The sequence below is a fragment of the Akebia trifoliata genome, chromosome 6 (genome assembly GCF_017979445.1).
Source record: "Akebia trifoliata isolate Shusen 1 chromosome 6, ASM1797944v1, whole genome shotgun sequence".
NCBI lineage: Eukaryota > Viridiplantae > Streptophyta > Magnoliopsida > Ranunculales > Lardizabalaceae > Akebia > Akebia trifoliata.
The window spans coordinates 5,624,820-5,643,597 of NC_141380.1; the positions used below are offsets into that span (position 1 = coordinate 5,624,820).

At 35.8% G+C, this 18,778-nt stretch overlaps 2 protein-coding genes across 5 annotated transcripts; one reads left to right on the plus strand and one right to left on the minus strand.

Annotated features, from left to right (window-relative positions):
- The first annotated feature begins 405 nt into the window (after positions 1–405).
- On the plus strand, positions 406–11,003 carry MCM8 (minichromosome maintenance 8). The gene is made up of 18 exons (XM_086445392.1): positions 406–753; positions 2,620–2,760; positions 2,860–2,977; positions 3,094–3,316; positions 3,402–3,565; positions 5,695–5,958; positions 6,103–6,198; positions 6,424–6,576; positions 7,558–7,628; positions 7,728–7,846; positions 8,004–8,133; positions 8,435–8,486; positions 8,576–8,729; positions 8,830–9,004; positions 9,696–9,866; positions 9,951–10,064; positions 10,448–10,561; positions 10,669–11,003. The coding sequence occupies exons 1-17, from the start codon at positions 574–576 to the stop codon at positions 10,496–10,498; spliced, it is 2,376 nt and encodes a 791-aa protein (XP_086301518.1). The 5' UTR covers positions 406–573; the 3' UTR covers positions 10,499–10,561; positions 10,669–11,003.
- A 953-nt stretch (positions 11,004–11,956) lies between these two features.
- Positions 11,957–17,587, minus strand: LOC147399857 (D-aminoacid aminotransferase-like PLP-dependent enzymes superfamily protein). Of its 4 annotated transcripts, XM_086445393.1 has the most exons (8): positions 17,441–17,587; positions 16,860–17,328; positions 16,639–16,756; positions 15,283–15,398; positions 14,700–14,785; positions 13,342–13,451; positions 13,082–13,114; positions 11,957–12,405 (listed from the first exon to the last, which is right to left on the minus strand). In XM_086445393.1, exons 1-8 carry the CDS (start codon positions 17,529–17,531, stop codon positions 12,349–12,351), a joined length of 1,080 nt encoding a protein of 359 aa, XP_086301519.1. In that variant the 5' UTR covers positions 17,532–17,587; the 3' UTR covers positions 11,957–12,348. The 4 variants fall into 4 exon arrangements, with proteins under 4 accessions (XP_086301519.1, XP_086301522.1, XP_086301520.1 ...); XM_086445396.1 differs by lacking the exons at positions 16,639–16,756; positions 16,860–17,328; XM_086445394.1 differs by lacking the exons at positions 13,082–13,114; positions 13,342–13,451.
- Positions 17,588–18,778: the final 1,191 nt, after the last annotated feature.

Below are 18,778 nucleotides of genomic sequence, written 5' to 3' on the forward strand. Positions count from 1 at the left end.
GAAAAATCGTGGACCGTCCATTTTTTGTAAATCAATTTTGATGGGGTTAGAAGTTTTGGAATGAGCTGATTTTTGGTGAGGATGATCTCCTCACCATAGAGATCATCCTCACCAAAAATCAGCTCATTCCGAAACTTCTAACCCATGTAAGACAAAACGCGTTTGTTAAAGTGTGTGGTAAAACTAAGGGTGGCGAACGGGACCCATAAATAATACATTATTTAGAGAATTTTCATTTTTCAACCCATCTGTTGGTAAAGCGAGTTTCTATTGCCATACCAACTTTTACTAACAGCAGCCCATGCTAATTCTTCGGTGATTTACATATGAATTGAGGTGGCGTTAGCAAAAATCTCTGTTTGGCAAAACAGCCCACGATGATCTAAAAAACATTTTTTCCTCTCAGCCGTTCGATGGACACTCGAATTTTCCATTGTTCCAAGGAAAGGGCGCGTTACAGAGTTCGAACTAAAAGATTACACGTCCTTCGTTTCGCGCCCAAAAGAGAGAGAGAGAGAGAGAGAGAACCTTACTCGCAGAAACGCACAATAGCCGTACCCGTATCCGAGACCAATGTACGTAGCCGAAGCCGAGAAAATGCAGAAACACTCGATGGATTCAAGCGACTTTGCGGAGCTCTGGCCCATCTATTTCCCCGAAACCGACTTCTCCGTGGACCATCAATGGTTCAAGCTCACAACTAACCTCGCTCACTTCTTCTCTACTCCAACAGGAGAAAATATCGTTTCTCAGGTACAAGCAACTCAGATCTCTCTATTTCTGCAAAATTAGTTCTTTCGAAATCTCGATTCTAGGGTTTATTTCTTCTTTCTCATTTTCACATCGAATTACACTCTCGAGTTATTTTTTTTGTGGATCCTGTTCGTTTATTAATCTGTAGTTTTATTGCTTAGATCGTCTTTACAGAGTCGATTTTGCTTAATTGGTGGAATGTTTTTTATTTTTAATAAATTAGTTTTAATTCAAAGCTACTTTTATATGTTCAAATAAGTAATTAGTAGATCAAGAACTGCAGAATTAGTTTAGTTGAAAACCTAGAATATAGAATTCAAAGTTTGTTCTTACGCGGATCGTTGAAAGCAGGATGTGTTTGTTGACCGTCTTTTCGGAGTTTGATTTCGTTTAAATGGTGGAATGCATGTTTCTATGAATCTTGGATGGTTTTTTGAATATTGGAATCTCCATTAGTTCTAATTCAACACTACTTTTATATGTTCAATTAATTAGATGGCAGATTAAGAACTTCAGAATTTGTTTAGTTGTGAAACCTAGAATAAAGAATTCGTAAGTTTGTTCTTATGTGGATGGTTGGAATTAGGACGTGTTTGTTCACACTTGGCCAACCAAATAACATTTACTCATAGATTGAATAGTTGTTAATGCCAACTGTCACTGAAATTTATCCGTATCAGTGTTTATCAACTAGTACAATAGAACTGAGCTTTAATCCTTGATGTGGAGTGAATTTTACATATTGGAGATCTTTGATGAATCAATTTGGTAATTAGGAGATCAGCCGAGAGGCGAAAGAATTGGATTAATTTCTTCAAGTCTTATCTATAATAAGAGATAAGTACTTAGAAGTACTTTTTTTTAATATATTATTTATAGGGATGCTGAAAGCCTAAAATTCACAACCAAATAGAATAAATTGGTGCATGGAGAGTGCCACCATTTTCCTACACACTTGAGAATGAAAAACTCTCATTTCTAGGCTCTTCATGAGTGCTTTTCCATCATGATTTTTTTTCTTCCAACTTATTGCCAATAAATATGCTGTAAATATAACTTATTGTGTCAACGAACATTGCAATTTGTTGTTTTTGAGTAATGGGGAATCTTCGGATCATCTTCTCCTTCATTGTAGTTTTACCTTTGAGATTTGGGGCCACTGTTTTAGCTTGTTTGGAGTTTCAACTTGTATGCCTAGAACGGTAAAGGATTTCTTCGCTTCTTGGGCTCCCCTTGACTTTTATTTTGTCAGTGCTAAGAGGCTATTGTGTAGCATCACCCCATTTGCAATTTGTTGGGGAGTTTGGAAAGAGCGAAATAGCCGCACCTTCGATGGAAAAAAGGAAAGATTGTAAAGAAACAATTTTGTTTATCTTGGGTCTTGTCTTTTTTTGGTCTAAGGTATTCAAGGAATTAGGTTTTTTGTTGTTGAAGATTTTATAGGTAATTGGGAAAGGGTGTGTTGTATTGCTATTGAGTAGTTCTTTCTTGTATTGGTCTTTGCTTGATTGGTCATCTCACCCAATCTCGCTTTTGTTTTAATGAATCTTTGCTTATCAAAAAAAAAACATTGCAATTTGTTCCATCCTTTTGCTATTGTTTTTTGTTTTTAATTTAAATCTTAATTCTTTTTAGACGAGTAAGTTGGACTTCCGTGACCTCAAAGTTGCTTTGCAAGGTGTCAAACCAACTGAGCTATGGGTCTAAGCCCCTCTTTTAGTATTGTTGATTAGTTCAATGTTTTCAGTTTTCAATAATCAAAATTTATTTTTTATTATAATCACCTCCACCGGAGTCTTCAGTTTTTGAACTTTCTTTTCTTTTTGGGTGATCAAAAGAAGTTGATGTTGCCTTGACAATTTATAGGTAAAGGATGATGGTGGCCTCTTCTTTTTGCCAGTTGACCTCCAACAACTTCGAAAAATATGTGAAGTTGAGGAATTTTATACAACCCTAGACAGTGCACCTAAGGAAGCTCTCTTATGCATGGGTGCTGCAGTTCACAAGGTACAGAGTTGAAAAAAGAGTGCTTTTTTAGAATGTTCACATATTTCAATCAATTTATACCGTCATTTTGGACTACCTATCTTTTAAACCTGTAAGTAGGTTCTGCTACCAAAGTGGTTGAACTTCCAGTTGGACGATGGCATGAAAATAAACATTCGGTTGCATAACTACCCTGAGTCAATGATTGCTTTGAAGAACTTAAAAGCTGCCTATATTGGTAAGCCACCTTTTAATTTATTATTTTATAAGTTTCTGTTGATCCAATATTGATTAGCCATCGAAGCTAATATCTATTAAGAAAAAACTAGATGACATCAGTCAATGATGTTACAGGTAGGCTTGTGTCAGTGCGTGGTACTGTAGTCAAAGTGAGCATTGTCAGGCCTTTAGTGGTACAAATGAACTTTGCATGTGCGAAGTGTGGAACTATAATTACACGCTTCTTTCCTGATGGAAAATTCTCTCCACCAGCAAGTTGTGCTCTGTATGGTTGCAAGAGCAGAACCTTTAACCCGATCAGATCCACAGCTAAACCCATAGATTTTCAGAAAATCAGGTAAGTATATATTCCCCCGTCAAGTTCAGTGTTCTTTAATCCACCTATTTTTTGGAATCTTAGCGGTGTTCTGTTTTCTTGTTAGGCTTCAGGAGCTGCTGAAGTCTGAAAATCATGAAGAAGGCAGGGTACCTCGAACTGTGGAGTGTGAGCTGACTGAAGATCTTGTTGATGCATGCATACCTGGGGATGTAGTGACCGTTACTGGAATCATAAAAGTAATTAACAATTACATAGATGTTGGAGGAGGTATGCATTAGAAATTGCTCTTGTCTAGTCATTCTTGTCAAAATACACACACACACAGATGTAAACATATAGATATAGAGAGTTACTTCTAACAGGAACATGTATCGTCAAGCTGTGTAACAAGAACGCTCCATTTTCCAAGACTTTGCCATGTCGGACAATGTTAGTGTAATCACACGTGGGATGCATCTTTCAAACAAAATTTTAATTTATACAAATATTTTGTTTTAGTTATTCATCACGAGTCATCATTTATGCTTTATAGGCTGTTACTTATGGGTTGGGTTCTGTTGACTCGTGAAGAATGACTCATGAGAAAACACATGATCCCAACCATTTAGATACACAATCCAACAGTTGAGGAAAGAACAGATGTAGAAATAGAAACAACTTCAAAACGAAGGGAACTAAACAGGAACAAGAAGGATCCACCGAAAAAGACCCTTCCCCTTCCCGCAAAGCCAGTACGGGCGAACATTCAAACCCATCTCCTCCTATCGGTCCACCAGCATCGGCTAACGATCAATCATTCCTTCAACCAACAGGGCCAGTAGTCCAAACAGATCCGTCCCTCTCTAAATGTAGCTGCTGGTCTGTTTCGAGGTCTTCCCTGCGGCAAGCACGAATGTGCCCCCCCCCCCCCCGCCCCAGCCCCCGCCTTTGAGACTATCAAATACAACCCAAGCGGTCTAACCCCCGGGGCGGACCCCAACCGAAAGGCGCTAGACGGACTAACGGCAAGCCTGACTATCTACTAAGAGCTACTAGGAGCTAACTAGCTATCTTGGTAATGCTCTAAATCGTAGAATCACAACAGCCCCTCCTTGTTTCAAAGCAGTCGAGTGTTCTGGAGATGGATTCAAACCGCCAATTTTTGTACAACGCTTGTAGGATCTTCGTCCTTGAACTTGTCTCCGCAACCAGTTGGTATGATGGGACCGTGTACAGTCGGAACTAATGGCTTGCAGGGACAGGCGATCTTGTATGCCTTCCTGCCAATTGAATCAATGTTATTAGCTGTGAATTTAAACTTTTTGGTATTTTCCGTTTCTTCGGATGATATGATAGGTCAATCATTTGCTTCATTGGTTCCAATGGTGGCAGCTGCGGAATCTGCTATTGGGTCAGCCATTTTTATGTGTATCTCGATTACAAAAATCTAGGAGATACTTATCCTGAGGATAAATGTCAACCATTGAATTTTGTGTTTAAACGGTTGGGATCATGTGTTTTTTTCACGAGTCATTCTCCATGAGTCAAGGGATCCTGACCCAATACTTATATATTGTTTGCATGATTTTAGTATCTCTCACCCTATGGATTAAACTATATGGATGGGTCAGAGTATCAAGTTGTTGGAGTTCAACATGTTTGATACTTTATGTTAGTATCAGACACCAATACATGCGCCCTTGTCTTTGTTATACAAATATCCAACCAATCCTTGGAGTGCACTCTTGCTATCTCCCAATTTTTTGATTTTGTATTGGTTTATTTGTATATCTCATTTTCTAAGATTTGGCCATCTTCCAATGAAATCACTATTGCCCTAATCTCTTGCTTTTTTTGATTCAACCTTTGAGGAATTAGACATTCAAGTTAATACAAATTCAAGAAAGGTTGGACAAAAGTGCACCAATGAGTAGTGAGATTTCAATATAATTGGGTCTTGTGTATTATTTCAACAGCTCATGTAATTTCTGGGCTTATGCATGTTTTATTTTATAATTCCCAACATTCTACTGTCCTTGTATCATATTCGATGTTTCTATTTGTTGCTTCCTCAGATCTGTGATGTTACATGCCATGCTCTATATACACCAACTTTTCTATGACGCGATTCTTGAGTAAATCATTGGCAGGTCATGTCATGCTTATGAAGTTATCGGCAGTTTTATTTTAGCTCCTGACAATGTTTATATAAATTTACCTGTTTCATGGCTCCATTATGACATGTTTATAGTTGCATTGTAACCTGTGGTCTAAGAATGGCATTTTCTCTCATTGGTGGATATAATATATGTTAGTAGTGCATAGGAAGGTATTTGTACTTTAATATGGTTTGCGACAATTCCTTCTAACTTAAAACCATATAAAGAACTAGCTCAGGAAAACTTTAAATTTTTCAGGGAAGTCAAAAAACAAGAATCAAGGATTATATTATTTATATCTAGAAGCAGTTTCAATAAAAAACACCAAGTCCCAATCTCTACCTGAGGATTTACAAGATACTAGCGCTGATGTTAGAGCTACGGAGCTGTTTGATTTATACTCGTTTTCTCCAAGGGATTTGGAATTTATTGTTAAGTTCTCAGAGGAGCATGGTTCGGATGTCTTCCGTCAAATACTTCAATCTATTTGTCCTTCCATCTATGGACATGAGCTTGTTAAAGGTAGCCTTCTACATACATCATTTTTTTACCATTGGTCACATCTTTTTTTCCTGAATTATGTGAGAATCCATTGTTTATTCATTCTTGTATTTTGTTTTTGTTTATTTATTATTGTCAACTTGTCTGTTTAATCAATTTTCCAAGCCGGGATTACACTAGCACTGTTTGGAGGTGTACGAAAGCATTCAATGGATCAGAACAAGGTGCCTGTTCGAGGAGACATCCATGTCATTGTTGTTGGTATGCTCCTAGTAACAGAGTTTAACTTCCTCATGAGCCATTTTGGTTTCTCTATCCATGGGACTTAAGATTATTATCTCTGTGAATGCTTAAAGACAATTGCAATTTGGGATATTGTATACTGAAAGGAAAAAAAAAAGAAAAACTAGAGATTTATTTGCAGTTATTTAGAAACTATGGATCAGAAGAGATGGATATGATCAATGCTGAATGTCATGTTGCCAGGTGATCCTGGATTAGGTAAGAGCCAACTATTGCAAGCAGCTGCAGCTGTTTCTCCACGAGGTATCTATGTGTGTGGTAACGCAACAACAAATGCTGGGCTTACTGTAGCTGTTGTGAAGGATCATATGACTAGTGACTATGCATTCGAAGCTGGTACACATAAAGCTTACAATTTCATTTATATCCATCCTCTCCCAGTTGTTAAATTCACAATATGCACTCTCACTAGTTTTCAAACACTATCATTTGTATATGGTCATAAATTTCATTGGAGAAAAACACAATTGTGTTGCCTGACGAAGTCTGATCAAAAGGAGGATATAGGATTAAAGTTATTTGTTTTTCTTCAAAGCCTTCTTCAACAGATTTCAATTATTATTATCATTATTTTAAAAAAATATGGAAGTGACCTTGTAAGAATATTTCTCGAGCATGTTATTATTCTAAAATAATTTTTATAATCAAGAGATTATTTGATGTCCCACAAGGTAACTTTCGTTTGAAGGGATTTTATTTTTTTCATACAAGTTTTCTTTAATGGAAAATGAAGATGTGCTTGTACGGCTTTTAAGTTTTTCCTTGGAGTCAATTTCAGTTACATTGTATACAACTCTTAATCATGGTACAGTAGTCTTATCTTACTGAGGCTTTTCATCTTATTGGAGTGAGACTGGAGAGTCATGGGGATCCATAATGTATTCACTACAAATAGTGACCAAAAAGTGGCTAGCAGGGAAAACTAATCATATCATGATAATTGAGCACCCTCAGGGATTGCTAATTTGAATTTTGATGAGTAGCCTTTGCAATAGGTGAAATTCAGTGTCTTTGTGATCCAAGTGTTTTTTTATCCATTTTGGTGTGTAAGCTCTAATTGAGTTACAACCTAAAGTTGCAGTGGAATATTTGCTGTTCCCACTAATTAACTATGTGGGGGAAGTGTTGACTCATTCAATCTCAACCTCCGATTACAATAGCCAATGTGATGCCTAGGATTGACGACATTTTTGAAAAGAAAAGAAATGGATATCGATTATTCAGTAGACTTTTGAAGTTTTGTGAACTCTGTGCATGTGCATTTAAAGGGTAATGTTTAATAATTTGAGCAAGTTATAATATATAATTTGCCAACAGGTGCCATGGTACTTGCAGACCGTGGATTATGCTGTATCGATGAGTTTGATAAAATGTCTGCAGAACATCAGGTTTGTTTATGTAAATACCGATTAAAGTTTTTTTTTTTTTCCTTTTCTTTTCTCTTAGATTAAAGACTTTGTGTTCACTAATTATTGTGATTCTCCTAGGCTCTGCTAGAAGCGATGGAGCAACAATGTGTCTCTGTTGCAAAGGCTGGACTTGTAGCAAGTTTATCGGCACGGACTTCTGTGTTAGCAGCAGCCAACCCTGTTGGGGGTCATTATAAGTAATATATTTTTATTGTGTATTCAGATTCATTGTTAAGATCTGTTAAATATTCTTTTCTTGGACTATAAATTTATAGATAATAACAGTTTCCATTGTGGAGTAGTACTTGTTAATTCTAGTTTCTGTAAGAATTAATACCCGGAATCCCACTGCAGCCGTGCAAAAACCGTCAATGAGAATTTGAAAATGAATGCTGCTCTCCTCTCGCGATTTGATTTGGTTTTCATTTTACTAGACAGACCAGACGAACTGCTGGATAAGCATCTTTCGGAACATATTATGTCAGTAAGTAACCATTTCTAACCACCATACATGGATTGGGCTTAATGCATCAAAAATGTGTTAATACACATCTTGTTTTATAGAGAGATGGATATGTCATTGTGACTGTGGTGCATCTTCATCTCAATGATGATTTGTTTATGCATTCTTCTAATTTTTTATTCAAGATGGGAATCACTATGATAGACTTACCGAGGATTGGGAACCACAATTCAAGGCAATCCTATCCCGAAGTATTCCCCTTTATGTAATGCTTATCTCACTTAATGAAATCACAGACACCATGGTGTTGTCTCTTGAGCAGCTTCATGCAGGATATGGAGAGCATTCACGGACACCAAAGAAGCTATGTAGAGGTTGGTGTGGTTACTTGATTGTGCATCAAATTACTGTCCACAAATTTTTATATAACATTGCACATGTTTTGTTTCTATAAAATACACAGCACTGCAATCTGATAGAGACATCGATTTGGGTGTAAAAAGTGGTTCCTTAGCTTCAAAGTTGAGACTTGACCCGAAGGACAGAGACTTTGTTCCCTTGCCTATTCCACTTCTCCGCAAATATATTGCTTATGCAAGGACTTTTGTTTTCCCTAGGTGACTTGGAAGTGATGCATACCATGCAAAATTCAGTGATTAGCTTCTGTTGTCTATGGCCTGATTTTCTTTTATTTGTTCATTTATTTATTATGGGTAGGATGTCAAGACCTGCGGCAGAAATTATACAGAAGTTTTACTTGCGATTGAGAGATCATAGTAGTTCAGCCGATGGTACCCCAATAACAGCACGTCAGCTAGAAAGTCTAGTGAGGCTGGCACAAGCTCGAGCACGGTTGGATTTAAGAGAAGAAATTACAGCCCAAGATGCTCTGGTGAGTTCATAGAGCAGGAACACATTATTAATAGTAGTTCTTTCTATTGTTATGGGATCTGCACCACCTGTATACAAACCCTGATCTTGTTAAGCAAATATTTTATTAATAGTAAGTTCATTTAATATCACGGTCTATATTGGCCATTAGTCTTTTGTTTTTGCCAGTAAAAGAAATCCTCCCTGTTGTTATGGAATGTGCACCACCTGAACATGATCTTGTTCAAGCAAACTGATCTCCAAATTGAGTAACTAAGCTGAGGTATTTGGAGATAGGAATGTGAAGAAATGAGGCGTGTCGATGAGGGCTCAACTATAGGAGGCATTTAGAGGAATTTTAGTTTCCAACTTCTCTCTGTTGAAGTAATTGATTTTACCTGTTGAGTTCTTAAACTCGAAAGAACCTATCAAAATTGATGGATGGAAAGGTATGGAGTTTATGCAAAAAGTGAATCAGATATATGGTTGTGAACAGTGTTTTATTATCGTTCAAAGATGCTATGATTCAAGCAGTGCTGTTACTTGGCAAAATTGATTATAATCCTATGGTCAAAATAGAAATGAAGTAAGAACCAATGTTGAGATTCCAAAACCAAACCAGATAAGCCAATCCTGTTCAAAGCCCTATTTTTTTTTTTTTTTTTAAACTTTATTGGATTATTCCCTTACATGACCCCTATTTATTTTTTCAGGATGTTGTTGAGATAATGAAAGAATCATTGTACGATAAATATGTAGACGAGCATGGTGTTGTGGACTTTGGTCGAAGCGGTGGGATGAGTCAGCAAAAAGAGGCAAAACGATTTTTAAGTGCACTTAATAAACAATCAGAATTAGCGCAAAAAGATTGCTTTTCAATTTCTGTAAGTAGTATTGCTTCTTTATTATTTCTAACAAATTTCCCCCCCTTAAAAAATGTAGGCTATTTACATGTTATTGTGTATCAGGAAATATACAGTTTGGCAGATAGGATCAGCTTGAGAGTTCCAGACATTGACACATTTGTGGATAACTTGAACAGTGTTGGCTACCTACTTAAGAAGGGACCAAAGATGTATCAGGTATGATATTGAACATAACCACATGATGGGTGTCAGTTGTGTAGACTCCAATCCAACCCAGGAATCGACATTCCAGGAAAACGCTCTGCAACTCTTGATGCTGCACCAAAATGAGGATGAAAATTTCGTCTATTTTTCTTTTAATAATTCTAGTACAGCATCCTTACCTTGTCACACAAACATTAGCTGCATGAGAATATTGATTATGTTGCAAAAATAACCTCAATAACAGTAACAAAATACCCTCATCATATGGGATTGTATGTCAGGATCAGAAATCGAGAATTATCTAATATTCTTCTCGGGCGAATCATTACCTGTCTATGCTAGTTATATAATTCCACTTATTCCTGTTTCATATTTTTAAAATCTATCTCATACAGGTGTTGTCGTCATCTTACTCGCGGAGTCAATCATCAAGGTCAAGGGGCTAAATTCATACAGAATGGACACTTTCCAAGGGGGAACCAAAAAAAAAACTACCTCATTAACAACAGGTCGGTGTCTTTTTCCTTAATTTTTTTTGGAACTTTTTTGTCTACTGAATGCAGAATTTCGTATTCATTGTGTTTGGCTTATTACCTGCTCACCTATTTGCTTTCAGGGTCAAGATTACAGAAAGAAGCCTATTATCATACATCAAAGAAATACATCACATTCGGAATGCTTATTTCAAAGGGACTTTCCAGCCTCATCAGTACAGTAAAGTTCCCCTGTTGGTACGTATGTCATTCAATTTGTTGATATTAAATCATCGTAACAGCGTTAGTTAAACAAAGTCTGTGGTTCCTAGGTTTTTTTTTTTTAGAGGACCTTAATTTAGATAGGAGTCGTTGTGTTCAAAGTAAGGTGGTGTTATATTTTTCTCGCTTGTAGATTAGTCTACTCGATCGTCTTATTCTATTAAAAAATAAATTTTACTTATAAAAAAAAAAGAAATTATCCCCATCAACAACTCTGGTTCAAGCTGCCCTCCTCTCCCATTATAAGAACATCCTTCAATTCCGTCTCCATGGAAATTCTTGTGTACTTGAAGAAATCAGCCCTCGCACATACATCAGCTAGAGAATCAAGAATAACTGTCTGGCCTCAGTGGCGTGGATGACAAAGAAACACTCTATTTCTTTTTACCCTCAAATCTGTCCTTCATCTCATTCAAAAGAAAAGAGTCTCTCCTGCCTTTCCAGCCATTGCAATCCCATTTGCAAGGCTAGTTGGTAAAATCCATTTCACATGAGAAAGAAAAGCATATAGAAGTCCTACAAACAAAGGCACAACTTTCTTCTATGGAGTCCGTTTATTCGAAGTAAATAAATTGTATGCGAGAGGCAATTTTGAATCTTAAAAAGTGCAATTATTTTTATCTTTTTTGGAAAAATTACTTAAAAGATCCTGGTGGAGGAATTTATTTTTAAATAACCCCCAACTCTTGTGCAGTAATTTGATAGGACATTTAGTAAACTTTTTATTTCTTATCGGTCCCTCATTATTGGCAAACTCACCACTTTTTTATTTATTGTCGAAGTTGACTTTTTTTCATTAAATGTCAAGTTCACAATTTTTACCGTTGAACTTGACATTTTTTTATTAATTATGCTCGACATTGGTAAAACCCATACATTTTCAATTTTTGAGCTTTTTTGGCTAAAAGACATGTAAAGATCGACTAAAAACTCCAGATAACGACTTGTTTAAATAATTTCAACCCAAAGAAGTCATTCTTGATTGATTTTCATCCAAAAGTTAAGAAAAAAGTAAAAAAATCCAAATGTTTTTAGATGCATCAGAACGTTTGAAAAAAACTTCTTCCTTAAATCCTTTCTGTGAAAGGAGTTTGAAATTCAATTGAAATGCCAAAAATCTAATTTTTTTTTTTTGATGAAAACAATAAGTTTGAACGGTTAGGGCATCCAATTAGTTTATCACAAAAAGAGAATGAACCTGGTTCAAACATTGATGCGAACCGGGTGACTTTTGGAAAAATACATGATCCCAATCCTTAAAAATGCAATCCAATTCCAATGGTCAGGATCTACAAGTATCTTGATAAGCTTGTATCCAATGACACATCCTTAAGAGTCACCTCATTTATTTAAAAAAAAAAAAAGAAGAAAAAGGAAATTCTATGAGAATGTTAAAGGAGCGCCTAATTTCACAAATAGAGATGAAATAAAGTTCATTGTTTCCAGTCTCAGCAACTGGTTGGCACTGTATCTCAATACTCCGGTTTTTGTTTTTCCCAGTTCACCCACCATAACAATAAAAATCTAGTGACGATGATTCTTCAAGTAAAATCACTTACTGAGCATCCTTCAAGGTCTGCTCTCTTCATTATCTCCCTCTGCAAGCACAAACGAATTAAATTAAACACACGCCACTTGAAAGACAATATACTGATCAATCCATGTTTTTTGTGTGCAAATTTGATGATTTCGGTAAAATACAAGAAAAATATAGGGTTCTCCGGGAGGGAAGATGGTCTTCCCACAAAATGTGATTTGCAGATGTATAGCACATTTTCATGAGAAATAATTTTCATAAAAAAAAAAAAAAAAAAAAAATTCCCATCTTGGTATAAAAATATTCTCAGCAACAATCCCCAGGAAAATGATTTTTCGTCAAGGCCGAAAAATTCTTCTCATATTCTCATGATTGTATATTGCCCCCACCCCAAAAATAAAATCCAACCCACTTTCTGACATTTTCCTAGGTGCAATCAAACACCAGCAACCATTTTCACCAGAAAATTTTCAAGGAATTTAATCTTCTTGAGACAACATTTTCTTGTAGGGGGGATTTTATAGAAAATTGTTATGGCATCAGATTCAATGTGATACCATAATAGTTAGAAAAAAAAAATGTTAAGAGCTCTAGCAGACACATGAACTACCAATGATCAAAAAAGAAAATAAATTACATGGTGTCAGAAGTTTCTTTTGGAGGGTCCTACTGATTACACAGAGATCAATTTGTCATGAGTATCACTAATCAAAATGTTGCAACCCTAGATCAATTACCTGTATTTCAGCAGTGATGATCCCAGGGCCCTCCTGATTTTCATTCAATTAATAAGATGGGAAAAAAAGGGGTTAGTTTGTAGTGCTCTAAGCCCCTTCACTTTGCAAGCAAGATACAAAAATTAGAGCGTTGCTATTGCAACACCAACTTTTACTAATGGCACACCAATTCCTATGTAACTCATCAAAGAATTGCACACAGTTTGTGTGGCGTTCATAAAAGTTGGTGTGGCGTTAGTAACTCTCAAAAATAAAAGTACCTTAAAACGTTTCTCCTCCCATGATACCTCCTTCCAGGTTTTTAGTTCTAAAAGTTCCCACGAACTGGGAAATCGAATTGTTTCCACATGTTGCATAAGTCTCAAGCTATCTGCAACAGAATTACAGAAGTATGTTTTGTTGAATTAATAAGCTTAGGTTTATTTGTGCTTGTTGATATACAGTAAGGTTTGACTTTTAACGATTTGCTGCAACGTAACATGAGAGTACTCCATTTAACTTTGTTGTTTCCTTTCACAATGTTTATATGTCCTACTTACAATTTTTTCATAAATATATAGTAGTTCGCAATTACATGAAATTTTCAATATCTTATTCTTTACAAGAGATTAGTTTACAACAGAGTATGTTCTGATGAGCTTGTGTTTGGTACGGATATGTCACAAACAATGGCTTGTGCACAAGAGGATATTAGTTAGAGTCCATGTCCGAAGGAAAAGAATCTATATGTAGAAACATATTGCAAAAATAATTAGAAAAATAGGTACAAAAATTAGTTGTAGAAAAAGTTTCAATTAATATTACAGATATTTAAGAAAAGAAATGTCAAGGCATATTGTAGAATTATTGAACAAATGTTAAACGAAAACAAACAACATGCAAATTTGAGCACTAACACAAGCAATCAAAGAGCTTTTTTCTAATCAGTAATCATAGGCCAACTTTCTTTTAAGGACAATTCACTTGAAGTTTTACCATTTTAAAACCAGGAAATTGGGTACGGTAAAAGTGCCCCTGTACTTCTATGAACACATTTCATTTGAGTTATACCTTCAACAAAAGAAAGTCAATTCAGTCGAGCCGACTGAGGTTTTGAGACATCTCAAGTTGAGTCAAAGTCAACTTGCTCAAGCATCAAGTTAACTCCTACCTTTTCAGACCATAATTAAAGCTGGTTTAGGAGTCCTAAATGCATTTCATGGAGAAAATATGGCAACAAAAAACCCATATGTATTACTGTAGTTGTGGAGGTCTTTCTTGTCAAGCTGACCACTTGCATGTCACAATCAAGAGTAAACCCAAATCGATTTGTTGAGTCAAGTTCTCTTTCTCTCTCTCTCCTTTGTTCTCCTTTTCTTGTTCTGTTTCCCTTTGAGAACTTATTTTCCTTCATTTAAATTTTAGTTATTAAAAAATAAAAAGTTCACTTGCTTGCTGAAGTTTCGAGTCGACTCCGTAAATTTCAGGGCATAATTAGAGCTGGTTTGGGAGTATTAAATGTATTCCACAAAGACAATATGGCAATTAAACATTAATCCCTTTTTGGAGGGCTTCTCTTAAAGCTAATGACCTATCTCGAGATAAAGGAAAAAGGAAGAGGTAAAGACATTTAACTTACTTGTAGTAAAGGCCTCCTCCCAGAGTTCACCCTCTGACCACGCTGGCGCAACTTCTTGGAGTGGGATTCCCTTGGTCAAGCAGGCCCTGCACAAAACTGAAAATTAGAACAGCCCACATCCGAGGTCAAAACAATCATCTCTAAAGCTCTAAGAGTAATTTATAGTTAATTAGTAAACAAATTTAAAAAGCTTTTTAATAGGTTTTAAGTGTTAAGGCAGGGTTTTGATTTCAAGTCTGAGGGGTAGGACACAGACCTTACCAAAGAGAATCAAACAAAGAAATTAAGAAAATGGTACACTTGAAGCAAAACAAAGAAATTATAAAGAGCAACAAAGAGAATCAAACAAAGAAACTAAGAAAATGGTACACTTGAAGCAACTTAAATGTCCTAATTTGTTCCACCAAAAAGCAGCAACTTGTGTACTTGCAGTCTACGAGAAGGGGACCTTAAATTTCCCATTTTATGAGAAAAGGACAGAATGCTTGCTTGTAGACCTCCAACTTTCCCTAAGTAGTAACTTACAACCAATGACAAAGATAGTTTACAGAACGGTGGCGTTGCAAATTAAATAAAGACTTACTCGATGACTAGTTGGCGCATAACTCCTGGAAGGACACCATCACTGATAGATTCTGTCTGTACTACATAACTGCTTTTCAGATCATGAGGCGATTCCCCTTGTGCATCACAATTCTCCTGTGCATGCATGTTGATATATTATTTTGTTGTGAATCCTTATTTTGAATAAAAGGATACAAATAAACCTTCTGACAAAAATATAGCTCTTATAACTCATGCAGAATGGTTCAAAAGTGCAACTCTCGAGTCAAATATGCTTGGATGAGTACATTTTCTTCATATAGGTGTACAGGTGAAGGCAGGGTTTTGATCTGAGGTCTATGGTATTACCAATCACAGACTTTACAAACTTACCAAGTTGTCACCTTCATCCAAATAAAACTTTTAAGATCAGTTCATTCGTGCCAAGAAGAAAGGATGTAAACAAGTAAAAAAAATATAGTTAAATAATCATGTTCGTGAAACTCATGACTTGCAATTGATTCATCAGACTATGATACCCGACTAATAGAAGGAGCCACTTGGTGAGTTGATTAAGTCTGTGATCGCTGCCACAGACGTAGGATCAGAACCCTGGGATCGACATTCTTGGTTTCATTTTCTTTTGGTGTAAACAATTTAGTGAATTTAGAGGCTTTTATTTTTTTTCCTGAGGATTTCCTCTTTAGGTGGGATTTGGTTTGTAAAGAGTGTGGCTAGCAGCTTTTGTTTGTGTTTCTTGTTTTTCTCTGTGAGGAAATCTTGTCCTCCTTTTAATAAATTTTTTTCACTTATCAAAATAATAATAAAGAACCCCATCCTCATCTTATTACTTATTAAAAAACAAACAAAGCTTTAGAAAAAAAAAAAAAAACCATCTAAAAGATTTTTTTATTTTAAATTACTTGATAAAATCCAAGTACAATCTACTTTTACAAACATGTAAAGAATGAAAATTTTTATATTTCATTATATCAAAGAAAATGCAATAATTTGGCTAAATCACATTTGAATTGTGCCAACTGCCAACCACCAAGCTAGAAACCCTCGAAGATCATGAATTGAAGAGCCCTTAAAATAGCTCAATCCGATAGAACCATGAGTTGTGAATAAATCTTACAAGCTTTCTAACAATGAAATGTACTTAATATTAGATGTTATAAAACTTATTATTTTTATTTTATCTTTAATAGGTATAGGGTTAGTGGTTAGTAACTGAAGTTGGGTTCAAGGGGGTTTGAACTATAAAACTTAATTTACATTCAAATCTATAGGCATGTTGTGTTATTGATTCTAGCAGCACAAACAAGTCAAAACCAAGACAATGATCCTAAATCAACTCCAATTGATTGAGTAAAACCACAACAAAAAGGTTCACCTTCCGACAAACAACAAAGAAATTCGTCACACAGCCTTCGAGTATCCGATCACCATCATTCGATAACAAGAGCTCATTTGTTGATGGAGGTCTTAGTCTCTCCAATTTCTTCCTAAGCCTTCCTTAAAGCAAAAATCCACCAATTTCACAACTAAATTCACCCAAAAAAGCCTTAAAACAACTCAACAAACAATTCTAACAAGAAATCACTCAAATCTCACCTTACCCACTCTGAGAATTTCGCCCTCGCAACATCCCTTCCACGACCCACAACAGCTAAATTCAAACCATTTCCTCTAATACCAAACACAGGTGGAACAAAAACCCCAACGTGCACGTAAACATCAAGATCCCTAAAAGTTCCTCCTTGATGATCTCTATCTTCTTCAGATTCGTTCAAATTGTTTAAATTACCACTAACAAGAACAGTAATCGCCAATTCCTCTCCACTACTCCTTTCTTTCTCTGCGATCAACAACACTCTTCTTAACGAATCATTAACAAGAGGCCGAATTACAGATTCCCACGAATAAGATGAATAAACCCTAGTTTTAGTTTTTTGTGAACCAAATAAAAACTCTGGTCTTGATTCGGCTAGAATCATGGTAGAATCAGCAAGTCTGCGTAGATGTCTCTCCCAAAACATGGGATAAGAAGCGTTTCTGTGGGTGCGAGTGGTGGTATAAGCGCCTGATTGGATTGGATTGGATTTGATTTTAGTCGTATAAGAAATTGAACTAATTTTAATATTTGAGAGAATAAAAAGTTGCGATTTAGAAAAAATCGAAAATCCTAATGTTACCTGGATGGGTTTCGAGTAAGGAGGAGACAGAAGGGACTTCGGAGGTTTGCGAGACGATACCATTGATGATCAGAAACCTGCAATCCGCCATTGTTGAAGCTTGAGGTCTGACCAACTCAAGTGCTTAGAATCATTTGATGAAAGTAGGGCTGGCAATGATCCGAAATATACCCGATGTCCGAACCGGTCCGGACCGATCCGATCTGAAAAGTGAAAATTCGGATTTTTGAAGCGGATCGGATTCGGATATACTATAATCCGTTCTAACACAAATCTGATCCGAACATATTTTAATTTTTAATTTCACAAAAATACATATAGATACCAGCTTTTAGTCTTTTAAGTTTTCCTCTAAATTTGTAGTTAAAAAGTGGATTTTTTCAAAATTTATATCATTTTATATATATTTAAATATTTTGAACATGATAATTTGAAAGTAAGGCATGTGCTTGAATCAAATCAGCTCGATTTTGGATTAAGGATGACGTGAGACAGATTAGATTCAATTCGATTCACATATTCATTAATTTGATCAGCTCGGGGATATAAATAAAAAAATTTGGCTTGGTATTGGAGTGGTATTGATCTGTATCGAATTGATCCGTGTCAGTCCTAGGTGAGAGTGTTCAAGAGGTGTTTGGTTGAAAAATAAGAAAGTTGCTATTGGCACCCCAACTTTTACTTATCACACCCGAATAAGTAAAAGTTGGGGCATCAATAAAGGTGCTTTTTTTTCTTGGACTTTTATTTTTTGGGCTTAAGATTTTATATGAGCTTAATCATAATTTTAAACAACTAATGAAATTGTTTTGAGATTATAATTTGAGCCAAGCCTTTGTAATGTTTGAACTTTGAAGAGAGTGTTTTTATCTTTAATTGGGGTGTAATGAATAATTTAAGAAATTGGGATGTAATGAATAAAAGTTGGGTGCCAATAACAACTCTCAAAAAATAATTATTCCCATTCATTTTGATGATCATGTTATTATTATTATTATTTACCATTTTTCATTAATAATTTGACATATAAGAAAAGAGTCGTGATTTTCTGACACAAAATTTTCATGAGACTGATCCTGAGCCGCCATCCAAGCACGAATACCTTAGTTTAAAAGAATATATTTGGTATAGAAAGTCTCAAATTCAGGATCTTCTGTCACCCCCTTTGACACACACCCCTTGATGTGGCATGGGCTAGAATCATAGATTCTTCCCCTCAGGATACACAATTGTACGTCCCTATAAATATGTGCAGTTGTATATCATGAGGAAAAGAATCTATGGCTCTAGCACATGCCACACCAGGGGCTTGTGTTAGAGGGAGACATCAAAAAATCA